This window comes from Malurus melanocephalus, unplaced genomic scaffold, assembly GCF_030028575.1.
Source record: "Malurus melanocephalus ecotype Western Australia unplaced genomic scaffold, MMel_1.1 scaffold_259, whole genome shotgun sequence".
NCBI classification, from domain to species: Eukaryota; Metazoa; Chordata; class Aves; order Passeriformes; family Maluridae; genus Malurus; species Malurus melanocephalus.
In genome coordinates this window covers 815,231-834,783 of record NW_026623491.1, presented here as the reverse complement: position 1 = coordinate 834,783, position 19,553 = coordinate 815,231, and the positions used below count along the sequence as shown (strand labels likewise).

Sequence of the window (19,553 nt, the reverse complement as noted above, 5' to 3'; positions counted from 1 at the left end):
TGAAATTGGAGAGAAACCTGAGATAGCAGGCATGGCAAGAAAACTCAAGGAGTATGCAATAAATAGCAAGGGGAGCCTTGATAAAGAAGTTAGATATGATGAAATAACATTTAGATGTTTTAATAAGCAAAACCACTGGGCTCTGATTTGAATGCAAATATTCTATACAGTTGCATTCAAATAAAATTCCAAGTGTTTTTCTTTTAATTCTAAGAACAAGAACATAATGGGTGAATAGTTGAAGATTCTTTTCACAAAAAGATATGTTTCAGGGCAGCTGCATTGATGGGCAGAGGCAAGAAATTATTATAATAGTACCAAATTAGATTTTTCAGTTACCAGTGTTGCCCTTTTACAGGCATCTTGTGAAGGTGAAGTTGACGTTGATACAGAATGATCTACATTTGCTGCTGTTTTCATCTCTTTAAAACTGAGGTGAGCTAAAGCAGTGCAGGCCCTTTACATGTATACATTTTGCATTGGGACAGATTTTCATTAACATTGCTTGCCTTGGTTTCAGTCTGCCATCAAGTTAGAATAGTGACTACACATGGGGAAGTTCACAAGAGAATTCAAGTGACTTGTTGAGGTCAGCAGTACCTACAGTGRCTTATATCAATGCAGTTGCAGTAATGCCCAAAATCTTTATTCAGATTCCTGTAATGTCAACTGTAGAATAAAACATAAATGAGTATTTAAGCCAGACTTTACAGTCCCTGTGAAGGCATAGCAAATGGAGGGTGCAAACCTGAAAGTGGTGCTTCCTAATTTCCCCGCAACATAAACTCTTATCAAAAAGCTGGCTAACAAGTAACATCATTTACATTTTTTTCTGCTCAGTACAACTTGTTCTTCTTTCTTAAATCCTTTCAGAAGTAGGGTGAGTGCTGTCCGTGCTGACACTGAGGACTTCAACCATTTACATATTTTGGATGAGGCCAGTTTAAAAAAAGGCTTTGACAACAGATCTTTTATAAATGTTACAGAATTAAAAGCAAATAGCTTTTAAAGCTGCCATGTTTTCCCCCTTCCCTAGTGGTGTTTAAAAGCTTACAGGGCATCCTATTTTTAAATATAATTAATATAGTTTTGCTGGTTTTAGATTGTTATGGTAGACAAAACCACTGAAATCTGTTCCACCATGGATGGCTACTAAAAGACAATAACATGATACAAGAGGCTGGATGTCAAGTGAGACAGATATGGTGTTGCTTGGGAAGCACAACTGTGGCYTGATCTGAGCCAGAGCAGCTCTGTGAATGTCTCTGTGTAGGTGTAAGATGCAGCTCTGCTTCCCAGCAGTGACTTCTTCAGCCAGCTCTGGTTACTGCTCCAGTGCACGATTGCTGTGCTGCAACAGGAGAATTAATCCTGTTGGCTTTGCTCCAGGGATTGGGTTGTCCAGAAGAGATGGGAGAAGGGGAGGGGGAATTCATCATGTCCTTGCTGATGTTTTACTTGTGTCTGCAGCCTCATCTTTATGAAAAAAATCCACCAGTTGAATTAAATACGGTGTTTCTCTGTGCTCCAGGGTCTGTATGGACAAATACAACTGGGCTTGCGCGAGGGATTTATGTATTTGTTAAGCTTAAAGTGTTATGCGCTGCCTGAGAGAGTGGTTTTGGAAGAAGTTCCCTGAGAAAAGCCATATTTGAGCTCAGCTCCTTGGAGATAGGGGAGTGTGGAGGAACAGGTAAAACAGCCAGGAAGAATCAACCCTGAGACCCTGATCCGACAAAGGATCAGAAGGGAAGGATGTTTATGACATTAAGAACTACAGAAAGAGCAGAGAAGGAAACCCCAAAGCACACAAGTGAAGAAGGAAGGCCCTGACAAYTCACCATAGCCACCTTGGCCATGAGAAGCCTGAAGCACATGGCCAAATCACCAACCAAATAGGAAAGAGCTCACTGATTTCCTCTTTGTGCTCAATTATTCACAATGCTGAACTAATTTGAAGGAGTGAGCCAGCATTAATCAGTGTTTCTTGCGTGACCTTGGTGTATTTTGTGACCACAAGGCTGCCTGCCCTCCAAGCACTACCTTGTTGATTTGGAAATTAAAGGGGTGAAGAATTTCTTTGTTTTGTAGATGGGACAAGAGAAAGCATGACTGAGTAAAAAAGAGACTAATTGTGTGTCTAGGCTCCTGTACTTGGCAGTGTTCTCTCTTCTACAATGTAATGGAGATGTGATGCTCCCAAAATTGGGGATAGATGGATCAGGCATTGAACGCATGTCCCTTCCCACTGGTGACTTCAGCACCATCAGTGGAACAACTGCAGGATGGTGCCAGACCTCAGATATTAAAGGAGCTCATCAGCAGCAGGGGTCCCAAGAAAATTTGTTTCAGCCCTAATTCACATGACGAGTAGAGCTGCTTTATTGACATGATGCATTCACAGATCTCACAGCAGTTCATTAATTTCTTATCACTCAGATGTAACTCAATGCCCAGTTACCATGAGGACATGTGAAGGCCAAGGAAACAAAGAGGAGAGGTAAAAGTCTCCGAGACCTTTGAAAATAGTATGGCCCAGGATCATTTAACTGCCTGTTTGGATGCAGAAGTCTCCAGGGTGATATGCACCAGGAGATTTTAATTTCCAGGAAGGCTGATTTTGCACCTCAGCCAAAATACACTACCATCACCACAGCATCCCAAATAACATAATGGGATCAGTACCAACTGGGAAGGAAGATAAGTTTTTGCTGAATCACTGCTTCTAATCTTCGGTAAACACTTAGAAGCACTGGGAACAGCACTTGAGGGGATTTATATATGGAAGTGTTTCCTTTATGAGTCAACCATGCCATTTACTGTGGCTCAGTTCTTCACACCACGGTGCAGCACTGACACCTGAACTTTAACAAGAGTGCTCTTCCTGAGTGCTTTTCCTGAGTCATCAGCCATAGATGTCCCCAAGATACCCTGTGATGGAGCACAGCAGCATGCAAAGCAGAAAACAGCAATGTGAGTGAGACGCGAATGTGCAGAAGGATGTTAATTATTCACATCTCCCATCCATGAAGGGTGTCCATCAATCTTTGCCAATATCATGGGTCAAGGAGGTGGGGAGAAAATCAAGATTAATTTCTGCACAAAAAGTCAGGTTAAACAGTTGCTGATCCGGTAGACAGAAAAACAGGAGAGCTAAGAGGAGGTCCTTCGTATCAGATGAAGGCTTGCAGACGCAGAGCCACATGTCTTGAAAAATTGTTTGTACTGCAAGAGAAAAAAGGGGCATTCACACACCGGTGGGCTGCGGCTCCCTCCGGTGTCCACCGCGAGCAAGAGCAGCAGGAAATCTCCAGCTATTTTCTCTGTGGCTTGTCTGGTATGCAAAATACTGAACAGCTTCCCAGCCAGCAATTCCGTCATCAGCAGCAAGCTCTCCAAATGGAGGAGTTCTGCTAGCACAAGGGGTCTATCTGCACCGAGCAGGTGGGGAAGGATGTAGTCTTCCAGTCTGAAAGAAGGATTTAAAGCTCCAAAAGAAATCAGCAGAAACCACTCCCAGGACTTGCTGTGCTCTCTGGGAGGTGCTGGTACATCAACACACTGATAGACCAAACCATTTGGCATCAATGAAAATTTCCAAATAAATGTGTTCAGAACTCACAAGGTCTTCAGGATGTTTTAGTTATCCAGTTAAGCAGTAACAGGCTCAAATGACAGCATAGAGGCACACAGAAAAACAAACACTAAACCAAGGTGTGAGGGAAATCGTAGCCCAAGCGTACTGCTATGTAAACTGCCAGAAAAGGACAAGGATCTGAGAGGATTCCTCAAACTGGGGTGTGCCTATAATTTCCATCACATTCTTTTGGTTGTTTAATGACCTCTTGAGCATTCCACTAGGCTCAGTTTTAGCCGGTCCCTGAGAGTGGGAATGGTGGTGTCTCGCTCCCGTGAAAGAGTAGTGATGTTTGGGGTTCAGAAGGCTGTCCTGTTGAGCAGGAAAATGCTTAGCTTTTCCCACCCCCTCTGCACCTCCTCTGGTGTGGTCCACCACTGGTGCTTCATCCAGGAGTCTTGGGCGGACCACAAATAAGAAGGAGCAGTCGTTTTCCTCTTGAGCACTGCCGCACCTGATGCTCAGCCTCTCTGCGGTAAGAAGTGGTGGCTTCAGTTCTGTCACATGCAGACCACATCCTTCTGTGTCTCGTGTGGCTGTGAGGACTCAGTGAGCATTTCCGTTAGTAACTGTGTACAAGGCACTATAGGATTTTATTTCTAGTTTGCAATTAGTTGAGAACAAATTTAGGTTACCAAGCTACCAGGATGAGTCGTAGGGGACACAGCTTTCGCCTACAAGATTTCTTGGGGTTTTTTGCTGTATGAGGTAGAGAGGTGAGGTCATTTCCTTGGCTCCAGGGAGGAGACTGTCTTGAAACTCATCCAGTGCCTCCTCAAACCCAGCAGAGTTGTTGCAGAAGGAGCAAAGGGAAAAGAAGGCAGTGAAAGCAACAGGAGGGGTTCGGATCCGGGGGTTGTAGGAGGAAGCGTTAGGGGAGAGTGGCTGTTGCAGTGGGACTTAGGAGTTTGCCCCTCCCTCGATCATAAAATGCAGCGTGATTGGAGGCACAGGGGAATCAGGAGGATGGCAATGAAAGTCAGGTCTTATTCATCGTCTTCCCTCTTAGTTTGTGTTTCTCTCATTTCCCTACTTTTTCAACCTTTTTAATTTTTTTTTCCGTATTCCCTGCCTTTTTTCAGACCAGAACGGCAGCGGCGCTGCAGGACGAGCCCCGTGGCCGGTACCTGTTCCCGTTCCCCGCGYTCCCTGCCCGCCACGAGCCCGGTCCAGCGGCAAGAGCCGTCCCTCCRTCCCGCCCGGAAACGCCAGCGGGGCAGCTGGCCGGTGTCACCGCTGTCGCTGCCCGCCGATGTCCCCCTGCCACTCGGTCTGCCCGCCGGCCCCGGCCCCGGCCCGGCACTGCTGCGGGCAGGATCCGGGCACGTCCTGCGGGAGAACGGGATGCGGCTCCGCAGTGTCCCTGTGTGCCGCAGGCGGGCAGGAAACAGGGAAGAGGATCGAAGGACTGGGGCGGGSAGAGCCAGCAGCTGAGTTGGGAAACGTGGCTAGAGGTAGCGGCCTGAGGAGAAGCCGGGCTGGATAACAGGCCAGGACGAAACGGGACACCAGTGTGCAACACAGACCCAAAAATCCATCCCTGGTGCTGGGTCATCCTGGGGGAATGGGAGGAGCCCCTTCGGAGGACAATAAACTCTGGAATGAGGGTGTGGGCTGCTGCTCCTGCTCCCCCCCTCCCCTCATTCCACATGCATGATGATACTATCGCTGGCTTCTTGGGGATTTTTTTTTGTTCGTTTTTTTTTCCTTTTTCCCAGAAATTGTATTTTGAAGACAACCAAAAGGAGAACGTGTTCTGGGTGTGGCTGCATGTGATTTACCCAATAGCCAAAGTGGGGGGACACCGAAGGGGAAAAAGAGAGCGTCTGCTGCTGAAGGGAGTGGAAGCTGAGGGCTGCAGTAAGTGATGGGGACCCTGTCTTTTCTCTCAGTGCTCCTCGAAATTACTGAAAAGTGGAAGAGAATGGAGGGAGATAACATGGGGGAAACTTTCCTTTGCATGCTGAGRGTGTGTTTGGAGTAGGGCTTAGCTACCTGGATGGGAAAAGAGATGGGGACTGGAGAAAGGAGATGGAAAGAGGAACAAAGCAGGTGGTGTTAGAAGTTTAGTGCAGAATGTTTCAGAAATACCTGAAAAACTGGCAACGTGAGTAGAGAGACAGGAGAGAGGCTGGGAAGACCAAAAATGATCTTGACAGGAAAATGGGGACAAGAAGCAAAGTTTCTGAGGTATAGGGGAAGATGTACAGTTCCTGCCTTAGTTTTCCTCTGTTCTCTCCTCCACTCCACAGGGATGAAGACCTCTGGAACCTGTATACTGTTTTGTCTCTTAGCACTCTTCTTGTCCCCAGCTGGTGAGTCCTTATGCCCAGGGGGAGGATTTCTTTCCCATCTGGGCCCCACAGGTTTCCTACACAGGAAAACTGTAGGGTTTCCTACACAGAAAAATTTGCAATGATCTAAGGACAAAGACAGACATGTGTACAGTGGTAGTGAAGGGAGAAGGACTGAACAGGAAAGGCAAGGTGGATATAGGATTGTAAGGAAAAAAATAGAAACTGGAAATTTTTCCATCTATGACACTCTCCAGTATGTACTGACAGTCACAAGAGACAGAGGTCCACAGCTTCTATTGCAAGTATGTTTATGTAAGCAAAACATCCAGATGGAGTTGAGAAAGAGGGTTAGGTGTGCTTTGTGCTTACTGCTGTACCACCCGTGTATGCATGATCTGCAGGGCATTTCCCAGTGCTCTGCAAAATCTGTTCTGTTGCAGTTGTGACACATTTGCTGTCACTAGCAATTCCTGCTAGAATGACCTCATTCCAAGCCACTCAGCTGCTGGGAGTGTTTTGTAGTATTTGTACAGCTGTTTTGAGAAACCTCACCTCTTTTCACCACCTGAAAAAAGTTCAGACATTTTTTTGCTTTTGGTTGTGGTGGTTGTTGTTATTCTGTCTTGTTTGTCCACAACTTTGTCTGCTTGGAGCTACTTTGGCAAAAATTCAGATCAAATTTGGTTTGTTTTATTTAAAAAGCACCACAAGAAAAAGCAAAATAAGAGGGCAGCATCAGACATTATAGTCAGAAGACTCAGGACAGATAGTAAAAGAAGATTAATTTCAGTGAGTGGATAAAGCTTTTCCCAGCAAAGACTGTAGGAGAGAGATGTCAACCTGTCACATTCAAATCAGGTTATTCCAATACCCTCCTTGGTCCCTGTCTCATGCTGAAGCCTGATTCTCCTCCACATAGCACTTTTTCCTGTAAAGCTGCACAATAAGCAATGTCATGTTTATGACTCTGAAGCAGGGAGTTGAGACATCCAAGAGATGAGTTTATAGGCAGGCTACAATTTGAAAGGGGGAAAAAAAGGCTGTGCTTTTTATGATGCATGAAGGAAACCTGAAAGGATTATACACTTGTGTGTATTTTGTTTAAGCACTTCGGTTTGGGTTTGTTTGTTTGTTTGTTTGTTTGTTTGTTTGTTTGTTTGTTTGTTTAAACTTTGAAAATAACAGGAATCACCAGGTTGTCTTTCATAGTTTCTTTTGATTTTGGGCAAGCTACAGATTTGGTGGGTTTGGGTTGCAGTACTAGACCTCAAGGACGCATTTACTGCAACTTGGATAAGAAGGTCCAGTTATTTATAAGGTTTATTTAGTGGGTACCATAGCAAATATGAATGTAAGTGATTGAGATGGGATAAGAAAATCCCTTGTATGCAGAGATTTCACTTTACTTAGGTCCTGTTGTTTTAGAATTGGACTGGTTTTCTATTCAACTCTTAGGGGAAAAAGAAATTTCGTAATAGCTGACTTTTCAATGTTAGAAGAGAGGGAGAAGCCCCCCGTCTTTCCTACATGTCTCTTCAAATTCAGCACTGCTGACTTCTGCCATGGTTTCAGAAATTGTCTCCTACCTTTTGCATCAGAAACAAATGAGAAAGTGTTCAACACCATTTTATTCTCTGCTTGTTACAATGAAGAGATTAGCCAGAGCAGAGAAAGTTTTGGGCTGTATTGAATTGCGTACTTAAGTTATTATACAAGTCTGGCTCTCCCTGGGTTAATTGCCAGTGGCTGAGCCCTTGCTGGCAGCTGGGTGGGGAACGGAATATCAGGGTCCAGCAACCCTTTGTAATGCTGTAGAGCAGGATTATGTAGGGGTCCCAAGAGACCCTCTGCGGCCTGCAAACAACTGCCCTTGGAATGTGGAAGAATGAAGACAAAAGCTCCAGACCTCATAGTTTTTACCCACACAGTCCCATTAAGAGCAGAAAGCTACAGGCTGAGTTCACAATACAGCAGAGTGTACTGAGTTTTGGCTGGTCATGCACACATCTCTGCAGTGCCCCAGACCACTGGCTTTTTCCTGCCAACTCCTTCCTTCACCCCACCCCAGTTATGCAGACATTTCCCTTGTCCATGGCTAGCAGGAAATATTTTCCTATTCCTGGCTGCTGTAAGGAAGCAGCTCTGTCACCCTTCATATTTGAACAAACAGTCTAGCCCAGCTTCAATTTCTTCTCTTCCACGTAGTATGCACTGCCAAGCCTGYATCATTCCCCTTCTCCAGTTCACCCAAGGGCTGACAGGGGAAAGATTATCTGCTCTGTGCTCTATAACCAGGCTGGATGATTTGCCTAAGGAGCTACAAAACCTGCAGTCTTCTTTTTACTGTACCAATTACTCAATCCATGACCCCAAGTGAATAATTTCCATGACTCAGTTTCTTCTTTTATAAAATAGAGATAGGGATTTTGCCCAGCCTCCAGAGCAGGAAGGCTACATGGATTTATTTTTTTTCCAAAATGAATCAAAAGAGGTTTCTGAAGGGCAAAGTCTGCCAGCAGATCTGGAGGTATTTACTAACTTGTCCCTGTGCCTAGCATTGACCCTGGAAGCAGCAGGGGTAGGATCAGGATCTGCTGCATCATGAGCCTTTAAACAGCAAACCCAGCCAGCAGTGGAGGCTGAGGCTGAGTGAAGAGCATTTCTCCCTTCCGCAGAGGGCAGTGGTGTCTCCTGGATAGATTAACATTAAAATTTCACAAAGCCTGCAAACTATAAATATGTCTTTTTCACTCCTCTCTCTTCTCATGCAGAATGGTTTCCATGGGTGGTCAATGGACAAGAAGTGRAAAGTGCAACTGGTAAGCATTACAGGCATGTTAATGTGCTGAAGATTGCTCATGTGACCCAGTTGTACTGTGAAGTTACAGCCTGTTTAGTAGAAAATACTGTTCTTTGTTTCCTTGCCCCTGACATGGTGACCTTACCTTTCAGTGAAGATTAAGCAAGGTCTCCAAGACAACCTTCTAAGGGTTATAAGCTCTTTAAAAATAATTCTATAGTGTAGGGGTTCTGAACACTTAGCTGAGGTTATGTTCACAGTAAAGGGTTGTGGGAGATYCACAAAAGCTGGTAAGTCTTCAACCATGAGATGCTTGGGGAACTCTACCACTGCTCAGAAAAGTCYTAAGAAAGATGAAACACAAGTAGCATGGTGCTTTATCAGTGAGGCCACTAAGAGAGGATTTTGGCTGGTCTTACTGGCTGTGTTGTTGGGGGTGAGTTGATTTATGCCCATTTATGCTTTATCCATTTCTGTAAAATGGTAAGATACGATGAGTGTATATTTGCATCATGCTTCAGCACCCAAAAGGACCACAAGGGCTTGCATTTTCTTCAAACTGAAGCCTRTCGCTAAACCTTCAGACATCTCTCAGCTATGATCCTGTCATATGTGTAACATCTGCAGTTTCCCAGAAAATTGTTCAGAAGCCAGTCCAAAACACGTCCTCTACTCATCCTCTCCTTCATGTTTTACCCCTCCATCAGTACCCACCTTTGCCATCAGTTGCTTTTCAAAGAAATTCATCCACTGATGCATTTCTGCAGTCAAGGCTAGATTTTGGAGTTGCCTCCCTCTTTCTCTGCAATGGGTGCCTCAGCTGTCTGTCCTACTGCTGCAAGATCCCTCAGCAMCTTCGTTTCAGAAGTCTTTCTTTCCCATCAAGATGACAGCAGTGGCCATATCTGAGAAGTCAGAATATGCATCCAGAATTCAGTGAGGGTTGATGCAACATGTGCACTAAGAAATCCAGTCCTAGGCCAGTCACTGGAAAAGGGAGTGGATTAGGGGTACTGTGTTTGATTATGTATTTACTGGATTGGATCCCACTGTCTCCTGAGCCTGTGATGGCAGCAGAGGTAATTCAGGCTGGGTCTGGCTAGCTGTGTAAGGGACCATAAAGTAAAGGTAAGCATTTTCAAGGACATTCTCTTTTCCAGGTGGAGTTACCCCTGACAGCAGCTCTGGTAAGCTCCCATCTCTTGGYATCTTCATGCTTCTTTTTCGCATTTCACTACTTCTGCCTACACAGACCCAGAAATTACCCATTATGCCCAGAAACTCCCCACTTGATGTGTAGCAGCGTTCTTCCAGCACTCATGGCAGTCTGGGAGTCCTTTCTGTGCTCCGTGGAGTGAGATGAATTTAGGGTAACTTAATGATCTGTTTTCCAAGGAAATGCCAATCGCACCTGGTGTACCAGGGTTCCCTGAAGATGTTTTCACTGCAGGAAGCCATGAAGTTCAAAGCTTCCAGAGAAGGTGACAGGAGCAAAGTGACTAAATGATGATGTTGAGAAATTGGACAGGTTCAAACTGGGTAGCCCTGGGACACAGGTTGTGTGTGTGTGTGTGTGTGTGTGTCTGCTGACAGATAGCAGACATGCGTCAGTGGTCAGGAGACTGAGGTGGCAAAAAAACCGCAGGAAGTAGTAAAGCAAACTTTGAGCATTGCTGGGGTGGGGAAGTGGAAGTTCTGTTCTTTCAGTACTGTCCTCACACTGTGACTGTGGCTGTGTCACAGGGGGGCAGCAAAATGTCTATGAAAGGCAGGGTAAATGGAGGACTTGGAAGATGAGCACTTACAGCACACAGTGTGTCTCCTTAGAGAGTAGAGATGGCCTCAGGAGAAGGACAGAGCTGATGGAGTGTAGGCATTTGCAACAGTTGGCAATGGAGGAAAAGAGCCTCAAGAAGCAGCCTCCCCACTTTTTCCAACCCAACTCTGGTTTCAAGTCTGGCACCACTGGCCTTTTAGGGATGGTTTCTCTCTCTGCTGGAGCACTCTCTAAACCCTTCCCTCTGAGATGGGGAACACCAGGCAGGGCACGGAGARGGAGAACACATGTGGTCGACGCTGTGGTTCAAAGAGAGGCAGCTATGCCTGGCTGTTTCTGGGGAGTGTGTGCTGTGGCTGGGGGAGCTCATCTGAGAGTGGTGTCGTATTCTCTAGAACATCAGCTCTCTAGTTTGTCCCTGCCCTGACTCTGCTCATCAGCTGGCTGCAGCATTTATTGTGGGTCAGACTGCCTTGAGAAAACACTGGAAGACAAAAGCAGAAGCACAATATTGTGTATACAAGATGTATGATCTTCCTGGTTGGGATGGGAGGTGAAAGCAACTGTGTTCAGTGTGTGAGGCCTGACAGTGTGTAGSAGGGTGGATTGGACTTAGTGTCTAGTCCAAAATGGTGGTGACGGACCTGCATCTAAAATTTAAACACTAAAAGTGAAGCCTTTATAGCAAACTTGGGCTTCAAAATGCTTGTTATTGAGAGATCAGGCAACACTCTTCACAAAGGATGTGCTATTAGAACCCATCTTTGCTCTGCAGCATCCTATCAGCTCTAGGATACCGAGCATATTTCCAAGGAAAACCTGCAGATATCTGACAAGTCAGATAATAACAACRCCATGATCAGCATTATCTATGAACCAGATGTGGGATGGCTACTGGTCAGGACTAGTGAGTCAYTGGCAGAACAGTGGCAGGAGGAAAGAGACTGGAAGCTCAAATTAAGATCTTTCAGCACATYTTCTCTTTTCCCAGGTGCAACTCTCACACCACCTGCGCTTGTTCCTCCTGGTGAGTCTATTCTCAGTTGGYAGCCACATGTTGTGGACCCTCCTTCCCTCTCCTCACACAGTCCCTAGCACAGCTGGAATCCTGCCTTCCCTGACTGCCCCTAAGCACAACCCCACACCCAAAAGATTCATTCTCTTTTACACACGTGTTTAGTCTGTTCTTCTGGCTGACCAGAAGTAAAAGTCCTCTGTCACTTTGATAAGAACTTGCACCCGGCAGTTAGTTCTCTGAATTCCTTTCCAGTTGGTTACTGGTTAAATTATAAAATGTACTGGTTTGCTGTTGTACAGATGGGTTACTTTATCAGCGGGAGTAACAAGCCAACCTCTTTTTGATCCCTTGTCATGGACATTAAAGAACCAGGYGTCTTGGGATCCTGTTTCTTAAAGGTGTCACTGTTCCTTAGGAAGAGGCAGTCGCAGGCTCTTTCGCCTCTTGCCTAGACAAATGGTAATTACAGCAGCTAAAGACTTTTACCTGATCTTTTGAATTTTAAGTCAAAATGTCCTTACAGTATAATTTTGAACAGTAGTGGTAATGTTTTATGGGAAAGCTTAGGCAAATTTCTAGCATTGTTGACTGCTGCTGTAGCTGGCACTACACTCCTATTGGATTTGTACCTTATGGTTTCATGCCGGTGAAATCTTTTCCATATCAGAAGTTACAATGGAGAGCTCTTGAAAGAGCTTTCTAGGTATTTGTTTTGATTAAGCTGATGTCTAGGAAGGAATCATGGTAACTAACTAACTTTGCTAACTTCTGTCTTCCAGTTCTGTCTGACAGCGAGACAACAGCGGCATCATCAGGTGTGTCATAAGTTTGCTGCCTGTACCCCCTCCCAGACCCACTTTCACCCACCCTTTTACCTCTCCAGGCARATTCTGGCAGGGCACAGAACTTTGTCTCCTGGAAAATTGCTTTCAATTGTTMCTTGAGTTAGAAGTAGTGGATAATGGTAGTGGAAGCTGAAGCCTTCTCCAAKGTGGCTTGCCTGGGATGGGAAGAGCTGGCAGATCAGCAGACCAGATACAAGGGGTCAGTATTGTGTCAGTGTCCACGACCTGACATTTCAGAATGAAGTGCAAGAAAAGCCATTTGTAGTAGCTACAGGGTTGATTGTCCAGAAAAGAAAGGAAATAGACTTGTGTYCTGAAATGCGATCATTGCACATCTATTTGAAACACTTCTTAAACATGCAACTAAAATTTACACTTTGTTTATATGTGTCTGTCCCCTGTACAACATGTGTCTCCTGTATTCTAGATGTCCAGTGGGTTTGGTTTGCATTTCACTCAACTTTCCCTTCCTTTTGTCTTATGAAGCAAAGGGATCAGAAATGTCTTCATTTTTTTCCTCTCCTCTAAACCAATCCACTAACCACTCTCAGATGAAAGTAGACAATAGAGGCTGGGGTCCTTCGCTAGAAGCCTGGAGGACTGTACCTAGTGATTAAATCATGTATGTGCCAGAATGAGTGCACCTGGCCATGATGCTGYATTGCATCTTGGTTTGTGTGTGTGTTCCCAGATTGTCGTGAAGAAAAGTTCCCTTGCACTCGCCTGTACTCTGTTCACAAGCCAGTAAAGCAGTGTATCAGCTACCTCTGTGTTACAAGGTAAGAAACCAGCAGTCCCTAAGAAAAGCCCTAAAAACTGCCCAGAAATGGTATCTCCAGTTCAGCARCTGTTCCCTTTGAAGGTTAGAGGGAGTCTAGAAGTCTAGAAGGGAAGACTGGGGTTCTGTGGGAATCAGTTGGTGAGATGAATCCTGGAGTGTCCTTTTAGGGTGATCATTTAAAACAACACAATGACTATAGTCTGTGCAGCACTAAGGAGCTAAATGTGCCCTATATTGTAATCCATATTTAAGGTGTTTAGTCATTTACAGGGCCATGAAAATGATCAGAGGTATGGAGCACCTCTCCTGCAAAGGCAGGCTGAGACAGCTGGGTTTGTTTAGCTTGGAGAAGAGAAGACTCCAGGRAGAACTCATTACACCTCCAGTAGCTTAGGAGGGCTTATGAAAATGAGGGAGACTAACTTTTTACATGGGCAAATAGTGATAAGACAAGGGGGAATGGTTTTAAACTGAAAGAGGAGAGATTTAGATTAGATGTCAAGAAGAAATTCTTTRCTCTGAGGGTGGTGAGGCACTGGCACAGGTTGCTCAGGGGAGTTGTGGATGCCTGATTTTTGGAAGTGTTCAAGGCAAGGTTTGATGTGGGGTCTTGAGCARCCTGATCCAGTGGGTGGCATCCCTGCCCATGGCAGTGAGTGTGGACCTAGATGATCTTTTCTGGTGACGATTCCAACCRAAACCTTTCTATGATTCTAAGATTTAATAAAGCCTTTACAAAGATTACTTTTCTATTGAGCAGCCTTATTCTAGGCTAAGTAATCATAAAAATTCAGGAATTGCCTGGTCATTAGTGAACATGTTTATTCCCTGTACCCCTTTTTTGTTTCTTTGTGTCCCTGTGCTTTTGTCTGCTGACCCTGGTGATCCTGCAGTGTACGTCGCATGTACATAATAAACAAGGAGGTGTGCACTCGCACCATCTGCAAGGAGAATGAGGTCATGCAAGGTGAGTGGATAGAAGGATAGCTGCAGCCATCTGATAAAGTCTCCAAGCTAGCTAGTTGGCTTAGACCCTAATCCACACATAGTAGTTTCCCTGGACTTTGAAAGACTTGTAGTGCAATGCAGTCTTGGATCTAACACACATGATTAAAAGACTGGGAAGTAGATATTKTACTACTAAGAAGTATGAGAGCACTGTGTTCCTCGATCTTGATCACGGTCTAGTAGTCCCAGATACACCCTTACTCAAAGTTGTACTCCTTTGAGGTTAAGGAGTAAATACCTGTTTCTGTTCATCAACAGAAGCAGGATCCAGTCTAGWTTTTTAATGCAATGTTTGTTGCAGCAAAATACAAGTGGTTTTAATATGTATTGTACACGCATAAAGCCTGAAGGAAATTCATAAAAGCCTAAGGACTTGCTTTGCTTGCTTCATGTATAAGAGGATTCAGCAGTTTCAACAGTTTCTGTAGATGCAGTGAAGGATATACCTGTAACTATTCTGCTAGTGAAGAATTTGAAGGAAGCTATGATTATCTGTCAACCTGTGTGTGTCTGCTGTGTCTTCAGATGAGATCTGTCGCCAGCTGGCTGGCCTTCCTCCTCGACGTCTCCGCCGATCCGGGCAGCCCCTGCCTCTCCCTTGCCGACAGCTCCTGGAGCAGCAGGGAAGGCCTGATGCTCTGTGAGCTACCACAGGAGGAGAGGAAAAGGAAGGGAGAGAAGTCAKCATCCACTGCCTACAGCCCAAGACAAGTCCTTCTTGTTTGTGATTTCCCCACCATTTCTTTGCTTCTATGCCTTCCACTACATCCTCTTCCTCAGGTGCTGCAGTACACAGAGTGCCCTCTCTGCTGGTCTGTCATGGTAGCTGTTGTCACATTTGTGATCTGCTGCTGAGGATATGGGATTCTCCCCTCTTTTCTCTCACACTCTGCCTGGCAGGCTGTGAACTGCTCATTTCCCAGAGGTCTTTATAAATGTGCTGCACCTTCTCTTGCTTTGCCCCTGGAGAGAAACAGAAATGGGGACAGGGCGTGGTTCTCTCCAATGGTTCAGATGCCCTAAGCTGCATCTCATCTCATCTTTATGCCCTAGGACTCCTGCCCTAGATTGCTTGCCTGGCATCAGTATGAGCTCGGATGTGGCTGGTCAGCCTGAGCCTCTCCGATTCTCCTGAGCCACTGAGTTTGTTGTGTGATAGCACAGCCTCYTCCTTGTGTCTGCTGGCCTCAGGGAAATGATAGAACTGGGAGATGAGCTGTCCTGAACCCAAGGCAAACCTCAATGTCCCTGGATGGTAACAGATCATTTATAACTACCTCTGGGAAGTTCTTTGTCTCAAGCCCATCGCCTCCCTCACACACAACTGCTACCAAAGGGAAGGATTCTGGATTTAGTATGGCATTATATTTTACTCAAAMAGATTATGTTGGAACAGAGTGCTGCCTCTTCTACTCCTTCCTCTCCTCTCCCCTATTCTTGCCCCTCCCTTCCCACTGAAGACATCTCTTGATGCCCATTCCAGGCAAGTCCAGGGAGCAGTAATTACAGCTGCCTCCACTCCTAAGCCCAAGAAAGCCCATGAAGAACCTGTGTGGCCTGACATTACTGAGAACTTGCAATGAATTATCTTGTCCTGGKGTCTGGCTACCTCCACACTCTCCASCTGCTGTGCCTGCTGTCAATATCTGCAGTTRAGTTCCTACCTCCTGACCTGGAAGCTCCTGCACAAAGCAGAAAGGAGCCACAAATTGGAATCAGATATGGGAGCAGAATCATTATCTGGGATCTCTGGTTATCTGGGACCTGGGATTTTCCTGCAGCTTCTCTGGCTCTGCTGACCTGCACAGAGCCAGGTGCTGATGGGGAAGGTAAACATATCTGCAGGTATAWGCACTTAGGCAGGCCAGCCTGAGCAGAAGAATTCACTCTGGTAGCACTGGATGTCTGCTCGGGAACTTTGTTTTCTAGATATATGGAGAGCATTTCCAGGTATATGGCAGCATTCATGGTGAGACTGGGTAGGGTAAGTGAGGAAGAGCAGTCTGAATTGTGTTAATCAATCCATGTGACTCTTAGTGGCATGATTCTGTGGGGCACCGGGGCTCTGCAGCAGAGGATCAGCAAGACCCTGTCTCTGGATCTCTGTGTTMCCAACTATCTGAAAGGCAGTTTGCTAGATTAGGCAAATCACATAATAAACTCTTCTGCTGAACAGAGACCATTCAGCCCTGCCATGCTGCACAGAGCCACCTTCAGACGGCACTGGGGACAGTTTGCTGCACAGAAACAGCGCAAAACGATTCATGTAGGATTGTCTCACCAGGACCTGCATTTCTGAGGTGTGCAGCAAGAAGCTGGTTACATCCTCTGTGTAGAGGAAGACACCCTGTGCAGACAGATTCCATATGAAGTCAAAATTAGCCCTAGATGGGCTAAATCTCTCTCTATTAATCCAGTATACAGGAGAAAGAATTCCAAGTTGTGTGGTGACTAGAATTTTGTCMTACACATAGAAGGATTGCACCCCTACACCGAGGACGATGGTCCTCTCAAGTACTCCAGGCTCATGAGAGTAGGAATGAAAGAGGGATTTCTTTATACTGAGAGGGTCTACATTTGTGTAGAGAGGAGATCACTGAGCTTCATCTCAAAGACATTCAAGCCACTGGCTTCCATGCTGGGATACCTGTGAGAATTGCCTGTATGGAGGATGGTAGGATGGAGATGAGGTGTGAGAGGGAGATCTTGGAAACTGGACTAGGTCAAGTCTCCACTCTGTATTTAGAGTTGAATATATGTCGCTATAGATGCATAACTGGGTAACATAGCTACTGTACAGCATATAGAAATTTAACTTTCATACAGATTGGGAAGTGGTTAGAAGCCTTTCTGTTGCTTGCTTTCAGCAGGGACAGGAAGAGGTGCTCCTCTCCAGGAGAACACTGTTTTAATGCTAGAGTCTATATAATCCATATTAAAAGAAAATTTATTTCCTGTTATTCTTGGCAACTCTCATGTGTTTGGGTTTATTTGTCTCCTGTTGTATTTCCTCCAGATTTATGGGGAGACTTGATTCCAGCTCAACTCTATCATTTAGACCTTTTTACTCCCTGCTAGCCTAGTCCTCTGCTGTCACCCTCCCTTCACTCATGAATCACAGATCTTTCTGGGAACTCATTTTTTTCTAGAGAAAACATTTTCTCCAAAACTTTTTTTTTTTTTTTTTTTCAATCATGGATAGCTGTGCTAGATTTTCCTGACAATTGGTAGCTGTTGAACACAGGGATAACTCCTCCCAGCCCATGAAATTTGTGCTGAGGACACATCTTTTCACTGTACATGTGCCATGAGTTTCTGATGGAGAATTAGCATCTCCAAGTAAAACGGTAAGATGACTGAAATAGGAGAAAAGCTGTAATAAATATCACAAAAGCAGAGAAATTTTTTTTCAATACAACCATTTAACTCTATAATGGGAATAACTGAAAGACTATGTTAAAAATTACACATCTAGGTCAAAAGGATTAGGAAMATTTCTTTTTCATTGATTTTCTGACTTTTGCATAGTTTTATCAGGTACTGACTGTACATCACATTTTGCTTGAAAAAATGGAGCCCTAAGACGTGGGAGACTCTGAGCAATGTCTTCAAGCAGTCAAGTCTGTGTTTAGATGGTATTTCTAGAACAAAAGTGGCTGTGGGCCAAATTACCCATTAGGCTGCCTCTGAGAGTGCCCCATAGATCTTCAGGATTAATCCACACAATGCAGGTTATTGCACAACGCTCTCCTCTGGAGTCAGTGCCCCTTCCTGGCTGAAGCTGCGGTGTCCTGATCTCGCACTGCTCTGATGGATGCAGCCTCAGCCCCAGTGACTGCAGATATTGTTCCCACCTGCACAGGCCAGACCTGCTCTGTCTCATGAGCTCTTGGCCTTTGCAGTGTCCGTCCTTTGGCACTTTGCCCTGGCTGTGTGAGCCAAGCACAATATATGCCATCAACTTTATGTGATTCAGCTTATTCTTCCTTTGCCTTGCAGTACAAGAGTCTGCACAGGCTTCAATAGCACTTATCCCACACACACATTTCTCTCCTTTGCCATTCCAACCCAAATTGCCGTGGTATTTGGACAGTGCCTTCTCTTGCAAGCCAGGGAAGTGTTTCTAAGTACAGCTGCAGCTAGGTGTGCTGCTCATGCAGTTGGGCTAGCCACAAAGAAAGCTGTCAGAGCCCTGTTTTGACAAGCATGATTTGGCATTTGTGGCTGATTCTCATAAACTCTCCTGACCTGGAGCAGGAGTTAGATGCCCAGAAGTTACTCCCACACAATGCTGTTCCTGTTTCTTTTGCTGTCACAGCTCCCCAGTACCAACCAGTGTGACCAGTTTGAAGGCTGCTGTTTCAGTCCAGTGCTCCAATGTCTGCTCCCCAGTTTGAAGCAGTGCCTCACTGTTGGGTGTATGGAGCTGAAAAGCATGGGGAAGCTGTTGGAAGCAGCTGCCATGTCACCTAGAAGCTCCTGAAACTTCTTGTCTGAATCTTGTTCACAAGAAACCACAGCATGAGCAAAAGTGTGGTGACATCGGGCATCTCAGCTTGGAGGGATCCCTCAGGGAAATACTGCTGGCTGCCATGTGCCATTGTCTACACAGAAGGGACTGGTGCTTTCAGCCCATCCAAAAAGAGCACCTCTATGAGGCAAAGAAGAGCTGGGTTGAAACCAAAAGGAATTTCATCTTAATTTTTTTTAAAGAAATTGTTTGGGTGGGGTTTTTTCCAGAGATATTAAAGGTACACGGTCTTACAGTATTGACTCCTGGCATCACATAGTCTGACATTGTTTGACAGTGTACATTTGTCCAGTTGTGAACAGTGCCTTGATTGGGGGAAACCTGAATTCCAGTTCTGAATCTCTTCATCCCTGCTCTTCACTCCCTGCCCTCTGATCTTTAGCATATTGCTTCTTTCTCTTTTTTTCCATGACATCCTTAGCCCCTGTAATGAAGCAGGTTAGAATAAACTCCCACAAAATAGAGAGCTGGATTTTAGTCCATTAAAAACAAGTTATTTAAAAGTATATATGAAACATCACAAAGGTATTTGACTGTCTACTTTTGCTATTAGTGTAAATTATTTTTTCAAATACAAATATTTTCAATAATATGAATTATCTCAGTTAAAATGCGAAGAGCATGTGCTTGTTGCTACTATGCTGAAATACATCTTTTTAAAGTGAATTGGTGAAAGACATTAAATTAATTTAATGAATTAATTATCAGAATGCTGTTTGGGGCTTTTTACCAAGATTTCAAATTCCCTACAAATACAGAGCGTCACMAATTAGCAAAAAGGTGTAATAGAGAAGCATGTGCAATCCAGTGTGCTAACTAATAAGTCATGTCAGATCTCACCTGCTTAAATGTAAGAATA

The 19,553-nt window shown here is 44.9% G+C and overlaps 1 protein-coding gene across 2 annotated transcripts; it reads left to right on the top strand.

The window, feature by feature from the left end:
- Positions 1-377: 377 nt before the first annotated feature.
- MFAP5 (microfibril associated protein 5) lies at positions 378-19,235 on the top strand. 2 transcript variants are annotated; one of them, XM_057375815.1, is made up of 10 exons: positions 378-435; positions 5,356-5,497; positions 5,890-5,952; positions 8,706-8,753; positions 9,895-9,921; positions 11,503-11,538; positions 12,309-12,344; positions 13,066-13,153; positions 14,049-14,122; positions 14,689-19,235. In XM_057375815.1, the coding sequence occupies exons 1-10, from the start codon at positions 394-396 to the stop codon at positions 14,805-14,807; spliced, it is 675 nt and encodes a 224-aa protein (XP_057231798.1). In that variant the 5' UTR covers positions 378-393; the 3' UTR covers positions 14,808-19,235. The 2 variants fall into 2 exon arrangements, with proteins under 2 accessions (XP_057231798.1, XP_057231799.1); XM_057375816.1 differs by lacking the exon at positions 378-435 and adding an exon at positions 4,749-5,244.
- Positions 19,236-19,553: the final 318 nt, after the last annotated feature.